The sequence below is a fragment of the Stomoxys calcitrans genome, chromosome 5 (assembly GCF_963082655.1).
Source record: "Stomoxys calcitrans chromosome 5, idStoCalc2.1, whole genome shotgun sequence".
Lineage (NCBI taxonomy): Eukaryota > Metazoa > Arthropoda > Insecta > Diptera > Muscidae > Stomoxys > Stomoxys calcitrans.
The window spans coordinates 20,419,602-20,439,242 of NC_081556.1; the positions used below are offsets into that span (position 1 = coordinate 20,419,602).

Consider the following 19,641-nt stretch of genomic DNA (forward strand, 5'->3'; position numbering starts at 1 on the left):
ATGAATTAAATGCACATTTTAGTTAAGCTTGTAGGAGCGATTCTGGCATTGAGCGACGAAGCACATTTTTGGCTCAATGGGTACGTAAATAAGCAGAATTGCCGATTTTGGAGTAAAGATCGGCCAGAAGCATTGCAAGAGCTACCTATACATCCAGAAAAAGGCACAGTTTAATGCGGTTTATGGGCTGGTGGAATCATTGGACCGTACTTCTTCAAAGATGATACGAACCGTAACGTAATTGTGAACGGTGAGCGCTATCGTGAGTAGATATCCATTTTTTTGCCCAAAAGCTTGACTTGCATGACATGTGGTTTCAACAAGGCTGTGCCACATGCCACACAGCACCCGTAACAAGGGACACATGGAGAGGCGAGTTCGGTGAACATTTTATTTCACGTTCAGGACCAGTCAATTGGCCGCCTAGATCGTGCGATTTTTTGCCTTTAGTCTATACAAACAAGGCCGTTTCAATTGACTTCAATTAGAAGACAACATTGAATCATTTATTCGTGAGATACCGGCCGAAATGTTGGAGTATGTCAAAATTTGCCTAGGCGGATGGACCATTTGAGACGCAGAAGATCGCTTAATATATTAATTCTATGGGTCAATTCAAATCATACTTAGTATAGATGTTGAAGATCATAGTAAAAGTCATCGTGCTTAATTGTATCCATATCGGTTATTAATTGCGTCCCCTAGAGGCTCAAGGAGTAAGATCGGGAGATCGGTTTATAAGGGAGCTTTAAAAGGTAATGGACTGATTCGAACGATATCTGATGCAGCTGTTGAAAGTCACAGGAGAAATATCATTGCGCTTAGGATCAGCCTAGTCGAATAAGAAGAAAGTATAATCGGGAGATCGGTCACGTATTTTGGAGGCAGTGGGGTATCCAACTCTATTGCCTTCCTCGAACATCGCTGTAATGTGGATTAGCGCCAGCCTTTTCCTTATTCTGCGCTCCTTTACAATTTTGACACCAAGTTTCGACACCACTTGATCTTTCCATAGGGCTTTTGGTAGTCCCGGTTTGCGTGTAATACCGTGACCGCCTTTAAAAGACTTCTTTGCTGCGGCTTCTTCATTCATTCTATCAACATGACCTAGCCAACGCAACCGTTGTATTTTAATGCGTTTAACTGTGCTATCGTTGTTATACAGCTCGTGGTTCATACAATACCTGTATTCTCCATTAACGCAAACTAGTCCATATATATTACGAAGGATTTTTCCCTCAAACACTCCAAGTAGGCTGTTTCCTAGTCTGAAACCTCGTTTGCTATTGAATGGTCCGGAGAGATTCTTTCCTATTCTTACTGAGGAACGCGTATCATTAAGTGTCATTCTGCAGAGTCTTGCTGATTTTTCCTTCTCGGGTCTTTTCTAGGATTTGGAGCAGTGTCAATATCGGGTCTATGGTGGATTTACCAGTTCTAAATCATCACTGATAGGGCTCAGTTATCTAATTGCCTTAAGGTTTTAATCTTTTACACAGTACGCTCGAAAGTATCTTGCATACGATGGAGAGGAGACATATGCCTCTGTAGTTGGCACATTCCGTCTTGTCTCCCGTTTGTGATGTGTTGCATACGCCTTATCAAAGTGTCGCGTTCGGTTTGCAATACTTCAGCGGGCAACTCGTCGGCTCCTGCTGCATTGTTGTTCTTCAGTGGGGTCACAGCTACTTGGACCAAATTCTGACTAGGAGTTCAACATTCTATACCATCTTCAGGGATTAGTTCTGCGGTATCCTCCTCTGCGCCATCAGCCGACAATATCAGTTGGGTAAAATGTTCTTTCCATATCTCCAGCATACTCTCTGCGTCAGTTACCAGATTTCAATTTTTGTCTCTGCAGGAGGATGTGCCTAGACCAAAGCCTTCTGTTTGATTTTTAATTCTTTGGTAGAATTTCCGGACTTCATTTTGACTCAAATCCCTCACACTCACGACTTTCCTATTTACTTCTGCGGAATAGACGTTGCTCCTCTCTCCTTTCCTCCCGATACCTCTCCTTTGGGTCGCTCTGTATACCGTATTCTTGGCTTCAGTAGCATTTCGCAGCAGTTTCCATGGAGTGGGCAATGGATTGCTACATCGGAAGGATGAGTGCTTTCACCAGACAGTTGGGTCCGCCAATTGGAAAATGACGTTGCCACCTGTTGTGTTTAAAACGTACCGATGTCCAGCTTCCGTGCAGTTGCAGATCGTATGTTTCTTGCCACACTCAGACGTGTGCGAACCTTTGCTGCAATAAGGTAATGATCTGAATCGATGTTCGCCCATCGGATCGATCGTATATCTAATACGCTGGTTGAATGCCTCCCATCTATCACTACCATCTATCTATTTGGTTTCTTGCGTTTTGATCGGGTGACAGTCATGTGGCCGTGTGAATCCTTCGATGTTGGAATCTGATGGTGCTAACTACTTTGTTCTTTGTCGCGGCTATGTCCATTATCGGAATTTTTTTCTTGTACGCAAAATTGTCTGACTGGCCAGTGATATATTCGCATTAAAATCTTCCAGAACGATTTTAATATCATAGGCGGAGCAGCGGTCACTGTCTCGGTCTCTTTCTAGGCGCTTGTAGAAAATATATTTGGTTTGTTCGTCCTTGTCTTCCGTCGAGGCATGAGCACAAATAAGACTGATGTCTCTTATGCGGACTGTGGCTAGCCTCTCATCCGCCGGAGTAAACCTGGATACAAGTCAAATTTATGGCAGCTATAATATAGGGCGTCACCTATCGGTGTTCTTCGTTTTTTTCACAGTAATTTTCTTAAGTGTTCCGGGTGATGGGCTACTAATCTGATATTCATTTCTTCCTGATGAAAGTATGTTTGTCATAAATACTAGGCTTTCCAGAAACTCGCACCCGTTTGTAGTTGATTGACCAGCAGACCGGACTATGCATTACAGAGAGAATTTTTTTTCGCCCGAACCATTCGTATATGGAATCGACTTCTCGCTAATTGCATTCGGGAGATCGGTTTATATGGACCCGGTTGCCCATGAATGGATTTGGCCAATGTACAACCAATCTACATCAATAACAAGTAAAAGCGTGCTAAGTTCGGCCGGGCCGAATCTTATAAACCCTCCACCATGGATCGCATTTGTCGAGTTCTTTTCCCGGCATCTCTTCTTAGGCAAAAAAAAAGGATATAAGAAAAGATTTGCTCTGCTATTAGAGCGATATTAAGATATGGTCCGGTTTGGACCATAATTAAATTATATTTATGTTGGAGACCTGTGTAAAATGTCAGCCAATTCGAATAAAAATTGCGCCCTTTGTGGGCTCAAGAAGTAAAATAGAGAGATCGATTTATATGGGAGCTGTATCGGGCTATAGACCGATTCAGACCATAATAAACACGTATGTTAATGGTCATGAGAGAATCCGACGTACAAAATTTCAGCCAAATCGGATAAGAATTGCGCACTCTAGAGGCTCAAGAAGTCAAGACCCAAGATCGGTTATATGGCAGCTATATCAGGTTATAAACCGATTTGAACCATACTTGGCACAGTTGTTGGATATCATAACAAAACACGTCGTGCAAACATTCATTCCAATCGGATAAGAATTGCGCACTCTAGAGGCTCAAGAAGTCAAGACCCAAGATCGGTTTATATGGCAGCTATATCAAAACATGGTCCGATATGGCCCATTTACAATACCAACCGACCTACACTAATAAGAAGTATTTGTGCAAAATTTCAAGCGGCTAGCTTTACTCCTTCGGAAGTTAGCGTGCTTTCGACAGACAGACGGACGGACGGACAGACGGACGGACAGACGGACGGACAGACGAACGGACATGGCTAGATCGACATAAAATTTCACGACGATCAAGAATATATATACTTTATAGGGTCTCAGACGAATATTTCGAGTAGTTACAATCAGAATAACGAAATTAGTATACCCCCCATCTTATGGTGGAGGGTATAAAAAGTAGTGCAAAATTTCGAGTTCGACTGATAATGTCCTAGCGATCAAAGACTATTATTATATTTTGCCCCTGTTCTTTAATGGCATGTTCAAGGGAATACCTGCATTGGCTGTTGTTAGGGTTTTGTCAATTCATTGGTAGTTAAAGGGTAATATATCCCATAACAAATCCATTTGGCTGTTAAAATATAGTCAAGAATTGTGCTTTCTATTGGCAAGATTTTTACACTCGCATATATTTTTTTCTTCTTTTTGACCACTTCATTCCACTGTTCGCAATGTCACGAGTGAAATTTTCCGCGCATTTTTAAAAATAATAATTCATCAACTTTTCGCATTCACTGCAGCATCACCAGCAACAGTCACAACATCGGTGGGCTATGGCAATTCCCCTCATGGCTCTCTTCGTTGCAGCTTTCGCTTTGAAGAAGTCCTGCGAGCACTCAGATATACATAAATTACGTGTTTAAATAACATTTTTATTATTTGCCACGTTACGCTTTGTTAACTTACGCTTTACACTGCTGAGGGCTACTGTTGCTGCGGCCACCAATACAAATAAGTGCAAAAGGACTTTCTTCCGCTGCTTCCCTCCTCTTTTGCTCTCTCTCTTCAAATCTGTATTTCTCATACCGACAGTATCTCTGGGTCATTATGACTGCAGTTGATTTTGCTCATTGTACAAGTGTTTGTGGTCGTGGCTGTAGTAGTTGTGCAAGTGATAGTCGAGTGTACTTTAAGATTTCATTCATTTGTGTGTGGGTGTTCAACTAAGGAAAGGAATAAGAGAAGCAAAAGAATTTATTACACTTGTGTGTTTGTGTGTGTGTGTATGTTTTTGGCATTTGTTTGCGGAATTCAGTTGATGTTGCTCCTGCAGCCAAATGTCCAGTGTCTTTCAAAGCGAAATGTCTTCTTTTTTTTGGGGGGGTATATGGAAGTTATAACTTGATTTTTTGTTGTTTTTGTAAAATTGTGTCCATCCGTTTGGGTAGGAATTTTTTGCTTGTTTCTTTGTTTTATTCTGTTGGAGTTCTGACAAAAAAAAAAAAGTCAACGAAGTGAGGAACAAAAATGTGGTTTATCATATTATCTTATGAATATTCATATGGATTTTTCCACAGCTTTTAGAGCGACACTGTGGGGGAGTGGGCAATGGAGTGCTTGGCTATGGGCAACAGAGCACAGCTTAACACTGTTTTCCGCTGGATAACATGCAAAACATGAAAATTGTCACAGCAAATATTTAAATGGAAATGTGTACATTTCAAACAGATTAAATGGCAAAGAGCACCAAGGAAAGAGTGAATCAGATACTTTTCCGTAAATAAAATTTAATGTATTACCCTGACGTAAAGGACTTAAAATGACTCGACTGGAATACGATAATAAAAACAAGTAAAAGCGTGCTAAGTTCGGCCGGGCCGAATCTTATATACCCTCCACCATGGATCGCATTTGTCGAGTTCTTTTCCGGGCATCTCTTCTTTGGGAAAAAATGATATAAGAAAAGATTTTCTCTGCTATTAGAGCGATATCAAGATATGGTTCGGTTTGGACCACAATTAAATTATATGTTGGAGGCCTGTGTTAAATGTCAGCCAATTCGAATAAGAATTGCGCCCTTTGGGGGCTCAAGAAGTAAAATAGAGAGATCGATTTATATGGGAGCTGTATCGGGCTATAGACCGATTCAGACCATAATAAACACGTATGTTGATGGTCATGAGAGAATCCGTCGTACAAAATTTCAGGCAAATCGGATAATAATTGCGACCTCTAGAGGCTCAAGAAGTCAAGACACAAGATCGGTTTATATGACAGCTATATCAGGTTATGAACCGATTTGAACCATACTTGGCACAGTTGTTGGATATCATAACAAAACACGTCGTGCCAAAATTCATTCAAATCGGATAAGAATTGCGCCCTCTAGAGGCTCAAGAAGTCAAGACCCAAGATCGGTTTATATGACAGCTATATCAGGTTATAGACCGATTTGAACTATTCTTGGCACAGTTGTTGGACATCATGACAAAGCACGTCGTGCGAAATTTCATTCCAATCGGATAAGAATTGCGACCTCTAGAGGCTCTAGAAGTCAAGACCCAAGATCGGTTTATATGGCAGCTATATCAGGTTATTGTCCGATTTGAACCATACTTGGCACAGTTGTTGGATATCATAACAAAACACGTAGTGGCAAAATTCATTTAAATTGGATAAGAATTCCGCCCTCTAGAGGCTCAAGAAGTCAAGACCCAAGATCGGGTTATATGACAGCTATATCAAAACATGGACCGATATGGCCCATTTACAATACCAACCGACCTACACTAATAAGAAGTGTGCAAAATTTCAAGCGGCTAGCTTTACTCCTTCGCAAGTTAGTGTGCTTTCGACAGACAGACGGACGGACATGGCTAGATCGACATAAAATGTCACGACGATCAAGAATATATATACTTTATGGGGTCTCAGACGAATATTTCGAGTAGTTACAAACAGAATGACGAAATTAGAATACCCCCCATCTTATGGTGGAGGGTATAATAATACAATGCCAATGGTATCTTGGGGCAAATCTTGTTAATTTCTTTAATAGCGACAATATTTCGACATACAATAAAAAATTTTTGTCTATCATAACGAGAGGCAAAGTTTGGGACAACAATGCTTTTAATTTATATTTTAATAGGAATTTCTTCTCGATATTTCGATTGACAACGTCAATCATCGGCAGGAGATCTGTTGCATGGATATAAAAAATATTTTACATCACGAAATACAAAATCGCAAAATTTATATTTACTTTAAATTAGTTTGCTCTAATAACTATGAGCTGGCTTTCTTTTTCACAAGTTTTTCGTCTACCAATGCTTTCTTTATCAGTGTTTATTAACAATGTGTCTATATATTTGAGAGCATTTATTCGTATCAGTAATTTAGTCTCTTCTCAGAGGGAACATTTATTAGGTGCAACATTTCTAAAGTCATACGTCTGTAGTAGTTACTCTCTTCTACCAGTATCTCTACGTCTTCAAAGTAAGGCTTGTGACCCGTTTAGCACAGTGGGCCGCAAGTGCAGTTTTCTGGTCTATGGGTTTGTCAGCGGTTTTCATGTCACATTTGTGTGATGACATCCTGGTTTATAGTTTTGATCCTTTTGTACTGACATATGCTTACGGTTGCATCTCCGATACATTTTATTTTATATATGTATGACTTTCGACTTGGTTTTGCCAAACAGTTGATTCGTTGTATTTCTTTTTCTATGTGCTATATTTATGCATGGGGTATGTATGAAATGGTTCTGCAGTGGTCGGGTAACCTTTTCGATATGACCAGTTCTAAATCCTTATAGTACAGCCCAAAGTCCACCTGGTAATTTAGTTTGAAACCATCCGTATAGAAGTCTATGTAACTTCTGTTACCAGGGATAACGTAGTTCCAATCGATTCTATCAGCAATAGTGGTAAAGTACTTTTTATCAAAAAGCGCTGTCAGGAACATCGGATATTGTATCAAGGATAACTCAGTGTCCGTAGCCGCCTCATGACCAATGAGAAAGATCCCTTAACCTCACGGCAGTGGTCGCAGCAATTTGTCTAGCCACAATGTCCAGAGGCATAAGATGTAGCATTAAATTCAGTGCATCAGATGGTGTCGTCCGGCTATGATGCACAAACAAGCCATCCTTTGGATCCGGTTAAGTATTGATCAGTAGGTGGACTTTTGAAGTGCCGTCCACCAGACCACAACACCATATAGCAGTATATACTCAATGCATGACACGCGGTCTAAACCTCCAACTTTTACCAATGGCTCTCTTGCAGGTATATGGGGCAAGAGTTGCCTTCTTTGCCCTTTCCAAAATGTTGGATTTGAAGTTCAATTTTCTTCCAGCAAAACACCCAGCTATTTTGCGCTTTCTATAAATGGAACATTCTCTCCACCCAAGGAGACATATTCCACTGTAGACAACTTGTATCTCCTGCTGAAAAGAACTACTTCCGTATTGCGCGAATTTATACCTAGACCACTTTCGGTTCCCCACTTCGCTGTTGCACGTAGAACTTCCTGAAGTATATCTCTTAGAGTGCTGGGAAACTTTCCCCTAACCGTAATTGCCACCTCATCAGCATACGCTACTACTTTTACGCCTTATTCTTCCAGAGACAGTAATATATTGTTAATGGCTATATTCCAAAGTAGAGGAGACAGTACACCTCCTTGATGCGTTCCTCTGCTGACCCATCTTTTTAGATCCGCAGATCCCAAGCCTGATGTAATGCTTCTTTAGTAAGTAAGTTTTCAATAAACTTTCTTACGGTAGAGTTGATGCCTACTTTATTGAAAGCACCTTCAATGTCAAGAAATGCTACCATTGTTTTGGGTTGCCCAAAAAGTAATTGCGGATTTTTTAAAAGAAAGTAAATGCATTTTTAATAAAACTTAGAATGAACTTTAATCAAATATACTTTTTTACACTTTTTTTTCTAAAGCAAGCTAAAAGTAACAGCTGATAACTGACAGAAGAAAGAATACAATTACAGAGGCACAAACTGTGAACAAATTTGTCAACGCCGGCTATATGAAAAATCCGCAATTACTTTTTGGGCAACCCAATATATTCCTTGACATCGAGAGAACCCTCTTTGTAGCCGACTAGGTCGTGATGGGCTGTTTCAGTGGATTTGCCTTTACTATACTTCGGAATGTATTCCACCGTAAAAGGTCTCGAGGACAGAATCTTCCTAAGCCTAGACGCCTCAGATGTATTCTCCACGGAGGTGCAAAATTCTACCCAGGATTTGTTCTGAGACTTTCTCAGCTCGCCCTTATATTTTCTTAGCTCAGTCTTATAGATGTCCCAATCGTGTGGGGCTCTGGTGGCCTTTGCTCTGTTGAAGAGTTTTCTGCAGTCTTTCCTTTGACTAACCAGCTCTGGGGTCCACCATGGCGGTCGCTGTTGGCACAAGGACATGCTGTCATAAGCGAGTCATTCAGGGGTTTCGTGATCCGCTTGACCACTATCTCTATATCCTTCGTAGTTTCCCCTTCCTTTTCTGGTGGTCTAGAAGGGAAAGACGTGCAGAACTTGTGCCGAAATTTATCCCAATCCGCCTTTCTTCTGTTTAGCCGAGAGACCACTTCTGCAGTATTTCCCCAAATGAAAATAATATAACGATGATCCGAGAAGCTGTGGTCATCCTACACATCCCAGTCGCATATTCTTCCACTTATATTTTCCGATACAAAGGTAATATATATTACCTCCTGCCTGTTCCACCTGGGGCTTGGGCCACTGCATCTACGACATATTTATCTCTGTAGTTCAGCGCTGATCTTCTTTAGTGGTCGTCTATCAATGATATGAATTTGGCTCTCGCAATCTCTTGTTGTTCTCTGCTCTCGATAGTTTGTAAGCAATCCTCTCCCTCTGCTATACATATAAATATGAAGTGGAAATGTGGTTTTTGTGTGTTGAAGTGAGTATTTTTCCATCGAGTGTTTCTGATATCTCAACATTCGTGTGGTTGACAAACCAATCCGCGTGTGATGTTTATTTCCTCTCGCTTTATGTGTTGAGTATAACTTACATGAAAGGTTTTCTCAGTTGTTGCAAGTCATCTTCGTCTAATAATTTCTCTCTAATTTTTTTTTGCGTTCTCTGAATTTTTGTCATCATTTCATGGGTTTCATGTGCCTTAAGATTTTGAGATGAAAATTTTGTGTGATGTGTCTGCTTAGAGAGCTCTCGATATTTGGAGGGATTTTACTCTGTTGTTGGAATATGGGTTGAATATTCTTTGTTGCATTAGAAATGAAATTGGGGATTATACCTGTTTGTTAGCACTTTAGCAGAAATGTTATTGAAGTTTTTAAATTCGAAGACATTTGAAGTAATTCTGATTGATTTTATTTGTGTCGGTGTTGTACTTGCGTTAAAATATTGAATATGGCATGATTTTTTTTAATATTTTGATCACAAATATTTTATATTTTTCTCTCTCTCCTTAATTACAGGCAACAAATCCTTATTTGACTGGCATACCTGCTAACACATACAGTCCATATTTTGCCCCTGGTCATTTAGTGCCTGCCTTATTGGGACCCGATCCATCGGCCGTTGCATCACAATTGGGACCCGTGGTACCGCAAGCGGTCCAAGTGGCTCAACAGAAAATACCACGTTCCGATAGATTAGAGGTAAGCCCTAAGCCATATGCATGCTTTGTTTTATTGTTATACTGAAAACACTAAATTATCGTTTATTTCATTAACAATAAGAGAAAAAAACTAAAAGTTTTCTTATGAGTTTATGTTTCGTTAACATTTTTTGTTACAAATGTTTGTTTGCAAGTTACAAAAACCAAACAAAAATTTATGTATTATAATATTTACATGAAAGCATGTTTTGTAAAAAAAAATTACTAAGATTTTTGTTATTTAAAGTTTTGTTTTTATTTTGTTTTTTATATAAATGTATAGATTTTTTTATGATTTATTTGATAGGGTTTATTTTTTTTAACCAAAGTTAAGCTTTTATACAACAAAGAAATGATATATGAAAGTGTATATTTCTTTTCAATTTTGATATGTATGTTTTTCAAAAATTTCTTGAATAAGTTTGGCCTTTGGGAAAAAGCAAAAATCAAAAATTTTTCACACATTCTTATCTATAAGTTTTCATTTCATGGGGGTGATATTCCAAAAATATTCAAGGATTTCGTCTTAAGTTTTATCTATTAGTATAACTTCTTAGTTCTTCAAATCATAACAATCAGACCTTAAGTAAATCCATTGGCCTTTGCTAGAATTGTTATCTTTTTTCCTTGATCCTTGTTTCAATTTTAATTTCCCTTTTCATGTGAGATTTTAATGCAATTTTCTGTTACTGAGCCTTGTCTTTTCTTAACTATTCCTGTGTGTTTATTTTGAAAATCTGAACTCCCCCCCCTTTGCAAAGCTTTTGCTATAAAAACAAAATTGAAAAAAATGGAACATGAAGTAACGACAAATTGCTAACCTACCAACCTACCCCCTTCAAAGAATATACACTAGAAACACCGTCTTACACTGCCATAAAACACTGGATTTTGTGAACTTCCATTGGTACTTGACCACTTTTTGCCTTTGTTTTTAAGTTATGTCTTTTTGTTTTGTATTGAATATAAGTTGTATCTAATTAGATATAATGGTGTGTCTTTTAAATGCCATTTAGCCTAAGAATTTTTAGCTCTTAGTGTCATATACCTAATAGAGAGTAAATAAGTAAGGGAAGTTTAGTTATTGTACTTTGATATATAATTCAGAGTCATTTGGAGTTGTAGTAAAATTTGAAAAATATTTTGTAGTACTTAAAATTTTTGTATACTCAATTCTACAATATGCACACAAAAAAAAAATACTATGCGATTTATCGATTATTGATGTAGAACAATCGATATTCTAATATCAATTAGTTTTGTAGTATAACAAGTATGTGTATATCACTGGTAGGTCCTTGGAGGTATCTATTTAACTACTCTGTATATTTTCATAATGAATTGTTGATTATTTACTTTGTAATATCCTTCAATTCAATCAAAATCTTAATTGTTCCCACCATCATTGTAAGGAGGTATATGTATGATGTATTACATTGGTAATACACCGAAAGATCCATTTGTGACATTATATGGTATTTATGAAAATTCTGTATGGTTGTAAATATAAGAGACCATCTAGGCATGTCCGTCCGTCTGTTGCAGTCATGTTAAAGAAAATTGGTTATATTGATATAATATTTTGTATATATGCAAATTTCATTTTTGTCTATCTATATTTTAAGTAAATAGACCAACAGCCCTATTCTGAATAACAATTCCCTGGGAGTTTATTCCCTAATCCATTTTCCCTTATTCTGAACAAACTTCGAAAAAGGAAAATATCTCCCAGGAAAAAAGCAGCTATTCTCAATCGATATAAAAGGGAAACTTAGGAAAAATTCCCTTTTTTTGAAAAAATGGTGCCACTTCTAATTATATACGAACAATTTAAAATGTATGAAAGTTATTTTTTACTTTTTCATCAAAATCAAGTAAAAATTTGTTAGGTTCTCCCGATTTAAATGTCATGTACCCATCATAGAAGATTTGCTTAAGTTTTTCAGTTTTATTGGCACTCCTTTTCGAGTCGGATACTTAAAGGGAGGTCCTTTATCGCTGAGCTTAAAGTACAATCGGGCGGCACTCAATGATGTGCAAGAAGTCTTCTGCCTGTTCCTTAATGGAATGTTCGTGGGCAGTTATTCAAAGAAACTTGGCGCCACATTTGGCAGCATTTACTCCATAGGAGTAAGAATAAATCCATAAGTCGCTTTTCGGCAGCACTATATCCAGCAGCCGTCCCAACCACCAAGAAAAGCGGCCGCCGCCCGGAAATGTCGATTAGACCTTCAAGTTCTAGCTCCATAAAAGTAGGCCTTTAGATAAAACGGCGTATCACTGCAGACCAACACAGCATTTATTACGACGAAGGAGAAGCAAACCTCTATATTACGATTCAGTCACCTTAACTACTTTCGGCAAGGCAAAACGCCAACATGCAGGATGTCTGGCCCGCATGCAACCAGGAACAACACGAGACAATTAATCTGTCTATCAGACCACTCTCTCTGGAAGCATCTAATTTAGCCAACAATTGTTGGATGAAGACGGAAAGTTGTTGTCACAACACAGAAATATTGTGACAAGCTGTATGCCATAATTGTGCACTATTAAAATGAAAAACTTAAAACAAACTTTACAAAAGCAACACTAAACATGTTTGTGAACTTTTTTTAGGAACCTTTATAACTTCTTTTTGCTTATTTTTTCATTTTATAGTCAAATGTTTGGCCAAAATCAAACACCTTAAACAAAACAGCTGTTTTCGAAAATTCGAAATTCCCTCTCCCAAAAATATCCTCTCCCCATTCAATCAGAATAGGAGGATTTTATTCGAGGTAGAAATTAATTCCCTGGGCGTTTATTGCCAGGTAGTTTTGAAAATTGGGCTGCAAATCTTCATTTCAGACTCGATACAGCTAAATATATTCGACTGTCCGCCCGCCTGTCCATTTTAATTTGTCTAAAAAATACCGCAATTCTCATCTGATCATCTTCCAACTTGACACCGTCATTTCTCTTTTGCCCCAGAGACGAATCCTATTGAAATTGAAAGAAATCTCTTCAGATTTGGATATAGCTCCCATATCTATTTTAGTCCGATTGGAACTAATATTGCAACAATGTGATAATTTCTTTTTCTCACAAAAAAATCCTTGTGACTTTGGACTAGTAACTACTACTAAATTTCCCATGAACATTCCATTTAGTAAAAGGAGATACTTCTCTCATATCAATGAGTGCAGTCCGATTAATGTTTTAATGCATTTTCATGGAAATCTGTTCAGACTTTTTAAAATTCTTCATTTATTCAGACAAATCAATTTCGTCTCCCGCAAAGTAATCTTTCTGTAAACGTCTTCAATTGACTCAAAACGGTTTTCCCAGAGCTATCCCTTAGTTTGCTGAACAGTGATATTGGTTGAATTTTTTGCGAAAAAGCTACGAAGAATTAATGCTGCATCCGACGCTGTTTTTCATGAAAATTGATTGATTTTGAAACCAACAGTGATTTCACTTTCCACAGGCTCAAAGTATCTTTTAAAATGGTTTTCGCCGAATGCAATTCTTGTACTTCAGAAGAAAAGTGTGTGCTCAACACTCATGATTACTTTGATGTGACATTTGGCACAGATATCACTGATTAGTCCCACCAAGGCAGAAAAAAGTTGCGGCGAATGGATTTCCGCGCGAAATTTAAACTACATGTCCTACCATATTGCCCGCAGTGGTAGCTATCATTTACTCGTATGTATCGCACTTCAAAATTCTTTCTATTCTATCCGTCTGCCAAAAGTACGCTAACTTTCGAAGGAGTAAGGCTAGGCTAGGTAGATCGGTTGGGATTGTAAATGGGTTGAAATCGGTCCATGTTTTGATATAGGTGCCATACATACCAATCTCCCCGTTTGACTTCTTGAGCTTCTATTGGGTTGCCCAAAAAGTAATTGCGGATTTTTCATATAGTCGGCGTTGACAAATTTTGTGACTCTGTAATTGCATTCTTTCTTCTGTCAGTTATCAGCTGTTACTTTTAGCTTGCTTTAGAAAAAAGTGTAAAAAAAGTGATTAAAGTTCATTCTAAGTTTTATTAAAAATGCATTTACTTTCTTTTAAAAAATCCGCAATTACTTTTTGGGCAACCCAATAGAAGGTGAAATTCTTATTCGATTTGGCTAAAATTTTGCACATTTTCTTTTTTTTTTTTTTGTTACTTCCAATATCTGAGCCAGGTATGGTTCAAATCGGCATACAACCTGATATAACTGCCATATAAACCGATTTTCAGATTTGATTTCTTCAGGCTCTAGAAAGCGAAATTACCACCAGATTTAGTTGAAGTTTTGCACGTGTCGTTTTGGTATGACTTCCAACAACTGTGCCGAGCATGGTCCAAGTCAGTCTGTAAACTGATATAGCTGGCATATTAACCGATCTACCAATTTGACTTCCTGAGCCTCTGGAGGGCGTATGTATAACTCCATTTGCCCGAAGTACTGCATTTATTGTTTTATTTGAGAATTTTTTCATGTAGTTTTGAAAATGATATTGGGTAAATGGCGACCACCAATTGCGCATACACTGATTAAGTCGATTTTTGAATTGCGTGTCTTCTCTTTGCATCATAACAATCGGTATGTTGGCAATGACGCCACGAAAGTTGTTTTTTGGGGTTTGCTATGGTCCGTGGCCGATCGACATAACTAAGAACGAATGTTATAGATATTGTGGATGTCGTCGAGGAAGGCATTGTACAAAGTTTTGGGAAGATTGGTATATAAATGCGCTTACAATGGATCTAGGAGTGAAAATCGGGCAATATATATATATATATATATGAGAGCTATATCTAAATCTGAACCGATTTCTATGAAATTTACCAGTAATTTCGAGAGTCAAAACAAAATCCTTCTTACAAAATTTCGAAAGAATCGGTTAACAAATGACCATTTTATAGTATTATTTCTGCAAATCGGACGTACATATATATGGGAGCTATATCCAAATCGGAACCGATTTCTATGAAATTCACCAGTAATATCGATTATCAAGAGAAAATCTTTCCTGCCAAATTTCGAGAGAATTGGTTAAAAAATGACCACGTTATTGCAATATTAGTGCAAATCGGACAAACATATATATGGGAGCTATATCCAAATCTGAACCGATTGTTTTCAATTTCTATAGAATTCGTCTCCAGCCCAAAAAACATGCCTGTGCCAAATTTGAAGACGATAAGATGAAAATTGCGACATGTACTTTGTACACAAATTAACATGGACAGGCGGTCAAATAGACAGACAGACGGACAGACAGACGGACAAACAGACAGACAGACGGACAAACAGACAGGCAGACGAACAAACAGACGGACAAACAGACGGGCATAGCTAAATCGAATCAGAAACTGATTATAAGTCGATCGGTATACTTACCACAGTAGTGGTGTAGGGCATAAAAACATGAGAGCCGTTCGCGACAGAATAGAACACCAATAATAGGTCTTTGATAGTAAAGTAAAATTTTTGACCTCAAATTTGGGAAGGACCTGTGGATCCTTTAAAATGTCGTTTCCCAATTGAATTCTTGTGGATCTAAATTGGAGCCTAAAATGAACCGTGAATGTATTAGCGTTGAATGTCTTGACTACCAGCTTAAAAATGCTTTAAGAAAAATCCTTGTTCTAAAAGGCATTTTAGGGCGTAGCAAAGTTCAGCGGACCTGCTAGTTTAAATCTATTTAATAATTTTATTCTGTAATGCCAAGAAAAAATTGATAAGAGCTCTCCATTAAGAAAAGGTTTGTTTACATAAAAATCTAATATAGTGAAAATTTAGAGACTATCTATCATGTATGGAAAAGTATGGTCTTTTAAGCTCTTCAAGTATTCAATAGTTTCGTGCACTATTTCCTTCATGTAAAAGCGCAAATAAAGTAATTGAAAGAAGCATCTAGCAAACAACAGTTTGTTAACTAAGCAATATCTTTCTTTAGAAATTATATGATTATCTTGTGTGCATAGGCTTATGTAGATTTATTGCTTCAAAGTAATAATGTAATTACAAATCAAAAGTAAAGGATTTTAGTACTATGTATTTATATGACCAAGCATACACATTATGTTTTTCCTTATCGAAATAGTTTCTTTTCTCATTCATTTTCACAAAATCCTTTGTTTCTCTTTTCAAAGCTCCTATATTTTTGTTTTCAATTCAAGGTGTTTTTGTTTTAAATTCCGTAAAGAACCCTTGCTATAAAGTAAAACTTCTTCACCTCCTCTGGAACAGACACACCACAAAACTTTTTCACTCATTTTTATAAAAAAAAAATTGGAATTTTTGTTAATGAATGCAATTTATTTTTTTCTTTTTTCAAAAGCTCCTTGATATTTTATTTTGTATTTTTTTTCTATGAATAAAGGCCTAAGCATAGCTGATTTACACTTTTTTATACCCGCCACCGTAGAATAGGGGGTATACTAATTTTTTATAACTGTAATTAAAAAAAATGATCATACAATAGGATATTGTCCTGCTGCAGACCGTAGGATTCTCTGTTTCTATAACAAATAGAAAAACAAGAATCTTTTTATTTTTAAATTTGTTCGAAAACTTGTTGCTGTTAATAGCATTGACATCGCGATTTCGTCTGGCACCACAACCAGACTCAACAGTAGGATCTATCAAACTAGGCACATGCCTTTTTCTTTCTTTTCTTTTGAAAAAAGTCTCCAGCCGTATAATGTCCGATTGTATGAATTATTTCAAGGGCGAAAAAATTTAGTGCAGAAGGTGCAAAAAAATATATTAAAAAAAATAAATAAAATTCAAAAATTGTCAAAGTACAACTCTTTGAAAATGGCAAATTTCATTTGTTTAGATTTCCAACAAACCTTAAAAATTCTTGCTGCCTAAATTTCTATAGCCCTTTGACCATATTTTTATTATTGAAAGTTCTGCGATGATTAGGCCTTTTTTCAAAAAAAAAAATATTCCCTTGTTAACTTATTTTTAATATTTTAACCTTTTACCCTAACTGTTTTTGTTTGTGTTATGTTTGTTGTGTTTTTCTATCTTTAAGTTGATGTTGTGTTTTTTTCCATTTCGTTGTTGTTTTCTTTTTCTTTGAGCACTAATCAATTGACCCGCTACGCCTGATCTGTTCGCGCCACGATACTAAGGCTACCATAATGAAATTGGCATAATAAAAAAAAAAACAGCCCCTGTTTAAAAGGGGCATTAAAAGCTTCAAATTCTAACCAAATTCCAAATGGAAAATTTGTTACTCATTGGCGGCATGCAAAAGTTTTGCAAAACCACTAAAAACATCCAAATTGAGTGTTTGATCTCTACACTAAATTTTGCCAGTATTTAATTGAGAAAAAAAAAAAACAAAAATAACCACTCTCGTTTGTTGTTTTAATGCAAATACCAAGCTAATCAAATTAAATCCTTATACAAATTCTATTCACCCAACCAACAAAAAAAAAATTAAACAAAATTTTTCTTTTTTTTACTTTTTTTGGAAATGAAAAAAAAAAATCTATCCAAAAAAACAAAAACCAAACCAAACAACAACTAAACATTTGTTTACTTGAAATATGTTCCTTATGTTGTTCCATTACTGTTATCCTGCGCGTCCATGTGAACTCCAAAAATATATATAAAAAAAAACAAAAATTAATAATAAACGCCAACACCAATTAAAAAAATGCCAAAAACCAACAACTACAACAACATCTATATAAATATTTATTTATATCACACCAACTATTACTACAACCATCCAACAACAAATAAACCAAAAAAAAAATAAAAACACACTGCTGATGCTGCCTTTATGTCTTTTGAAAACCAAAAAACCGCAAAAAACCAAATCAACCAACAAACGCCAAATATACAATCCTTGCCAAAAAAAAATTTAAAAAAAAAAATGCAAAAACCAGGTTTGCCGAGAGTTTGTACGCGGTGCTTGCAAACGTGCCGAATCTGAATGCCGTTTTGCACATCCGCAGGACACTGTGGCCCGACACGATGATGGTTCCATTACGGTGTGCATGGACGCCGTAAAAGGTAGATGCACACGTGATCCCTGCCGCTATTTTCATCCTCCCTTGCACCTACAGGCACAATTAAAAGCGGCGCATTCACGCGCCACCGCTGTTGCTGCAGCCGCTGCGGTATGCCAAAAATTGTTTTCTAAAAAAAATTTAAAAACCATTTTTATTTTTTTTTTTAGTTTACTTAACTTTTTTGTTTTTTCCTTTTTTGGTTTGAATTTTCTTTACTGATTTCGTTCTTGTCTGTTTTCCTCTATGGTAACCAAACGCTTAGTACAATATTTTTTCTTTTTTTTTGATTTTTTGTTTTATCCTTTTGAGTTATTTTTTTTTCTCTAACATATCTTCTCTTTTTGTATTCTTCAACCTTTTTGAATAAAAAAAGAGCACATCATAACACAACAAATATACACAAAGCAAAAACGCAAATATTGTTGCATTCCTCCTTTTTGTTTTCTAGTTATTTCTATTTTTCTTTTTTTTTTCACTTTTGCCTATATATGCATTTTTTAAATGTTTGTAGTGTTTTTTTATTACCAGTAAACGCATACCTATATTTGTATACATATTGTAGCTTATATCCTTTTTAGTTTAGCTGGAGAATTCAGATTTAAAACAAAAGCAACAATTTCACCGGAAGTGTTAGCTTAAACCATTTCCGTTAGCATATGCCCTATGTCGTTTGTTTCACACTTCCGCTTCACACCGTCAATAACCCGAAGGATTACATTTTTAATTCAACTACAGAGTGTTGTGTGATTGCCAACGCCACAGCACACAAACATAGCATATTTTTAGGAGATTTCCAAATTCGAGAATATCAATTGAAGATTTGCAAACAAACACAGGTTTGATAGGGAAAAAATTAATTAAATTGGTATTTAATATTGTTGAGTATTTAATGTTGTTGATTGAAACCAAACTCATGTTATACACCATAACACTACCATGGTACAAGGTATTAAAATTAGGATTTATTTGTAACGCCAAGAAGAAGAAGAACTAGATCCAATGTTAGAATCACTTTTTGATCCGTCTATCCATGTGTTTTCGTGATATTAGTTCAGATCAGGCCTGCAGAGTCGCCCGAAGTCGAAGTCGGACTATAGAACCCGAAGTCGGTTCGAATTTGAGCACGCTTGCCCCGACTCCGAACCGCTCTTCGACTCTGTCTTAATACCCCGATTCCGACTAAGACTCCGACCCGGGGTCATACTCCGCCCTAGTTCAGATCGCATCACTTTTTCGACTGCCATTAATTCATGCTCGAATTTATATATGGACCATAGGATTGGATTGGATAACTCCCATATAAAGTATTGAAAATTTAAAATGTTAACGGAATGTTTTGTTATGACTTCCAACAATTGGGCCAAGTATGGTATGGTGGCAGTCTGCCATCAGACTCACTTAAACGTTTTCGGCAATTGTAATACCACAGGAACAGGAAAAGGAAGATTCCTTCT

At 37.0% G+C, this 19,641-nt stretch overlaps 1 protein-coding gene across 31 annotated transcripts in view; it reads left to right on the forward strand.

Moving 5' to 3' along the window:
- Positions 1-19,641, forward strand: part of LOC106083996 (protein muscleblind) — a 913,910-nt gene that overhangs the window by 779,059 nt on the left and 115,210 nt on the right. For 22 of the 31 annotated variants that reach the window (XR_009398299.1, XR_009398300.1, XM_059368557.1 and 19 more), the window contains 2 exons: positions 9,992-10,174; positions 18,062-18,295. Coding sequence is in view for 28 of the 31 variants with exons in the window: in XM_059368557.1 (XP_059224540.1) it covers positions 9,992-10,174; positions 18,062-18,295 (417 nt within the window). In the remaining 3 variants the exon portion in view is untranslated. The remainder of the gene's footprint in view (positions 1-9,991; positions 10,175-18,061; positions 18,296-19,641) is intronic. The other 9 variants (XR_009398301.1, XM_059368569.1, XM_059368571.1 and 6 more) reach the window with 2 other exon arrangements.